Raw genomic sequence first — 1071 nt, 5'->3', positions numbered from 1 at the left:
AGAAATAAAAAAACCACACCTATACTCAAACTTTACATATATTGAAGCACCAACACATGCATGCTCATGTACTGAAACTATGGAGACACTAAAGCTGTGGCAAGGAGTTTTGGTAACTGAAGAACAGTTCATATCTCTTAATGATCATATGAAAATTTATTCTGCTTTCTGCTAGTTAAACGAACAGAAACGTGCTGATTTCTGAAGAAAAAAAAGAGTTATATTCATTTTGAAATGCAACAGACATTGAGAAGCTGACTTACCAGTTCTCCCAGTACAGTACAAAAGCAATCTGCAAAAAAACTCTTTGAAAATTATGAAGTGAAATTAAGAGAATACAAATGTACTTTTCTTAATCTGGGAAAGTTCAGCAACTTACCTATACAAGCAGAGTTTTCAGGCTTTAATCTATATCCATTAGGACAGTTCCAGTGCTGCAGAGCTGAGAGGCTGACAAAACCAATTTTAAAAACCACTGGCAAAAAAGCAACAAGGAAGAGAAACATAATACTGAGGGGTTTTTTGTGCTGTCACTAGAGAAAAACTAGCTTGTATTCAGTCATATCCAGGACAAGATGAGCATGTGTAATCCCAAAAGGTTTCTGCAATCTGCCACTTTAGACTCAGACATCTTATCACAATTTCAAGTTTTATCTTTGCCTTGCTTTTCTTGTCACTTTAGACCTTACTGTGTCTGACTACAACCTTGAAGAAATTCCTGGGAGATTTCTTCCCCACATGCATCAGGGCTTTTTCTCTCTCTCTCTCTCGTTTCTTTTTTTTCTTTTGGAAGGCAAGTATGAAATGCCTGACACTCTTGCCACAAATTTAACACAGCTTAAGAGCAATGCTAGCAAGGATCACTGCAAATTTCCTTGCAACAAAGCTGCCGTTAAAATCTTAAAAGCAGAGAATTCAGAAAACTCTTCACCACAGCTCTCAGTGGAGTGCAGGGAGCGAAATCTCCAGGTACCGTCCTTCTCCGAAACACGGTTGTTTTTTACATTCAGACTTGGATGGGCTCCTCTTTTCTTTTTAAAGCTCTGCTTGCCCCACCTCTTCTCTTTTTAG

The 1071-nt window shown here is 38.1% G+C and overlaps 1 protein-coding gene across 1 annotated transcript in view; it reads right to left on the bottom strand.

Moving 5' to 3' along the window:
- EGF (epidermal growth factor) overlaps positions 1–1071 on the bottom strand; it is a 59323-nt gene extending 58252 nt beyond the window's left edge. The window contains exon 1 of the mRNA XM_017736736.1: positions 380–1071. Within this exon, the coding sequence (XP_017592225.1) occupies positions 380–506 (127 nt within the window). The 5' untranslated portion in view covers positions 507–1071. The remainder of the gene's footprint in view (positions 1–379) is intronic.

The sequence above is a fragment of the Corvus brachyrhynchos genome, unplaced genomic scaffold (assembly GCF_000691975.1).
Source record: "Corvus brachyrhynchos isolate BGI_N302 unplaced genomic scaffold, ASM69197v1 scaffold175, whole genome shotgun sequence".
In the NCBI taxonomy this organism is placed as follows: domain Eukaryota; kingdom Metazoa; phylum Chordata; class Aves; order Passeriformes; family Corvidae; genus Corvus; species Corvus brachyrhynchos.
Note: the sequence above shows the minus strand (reverse complement) of the source record. Positions and strands in the feature narration are given on the sequence as shown.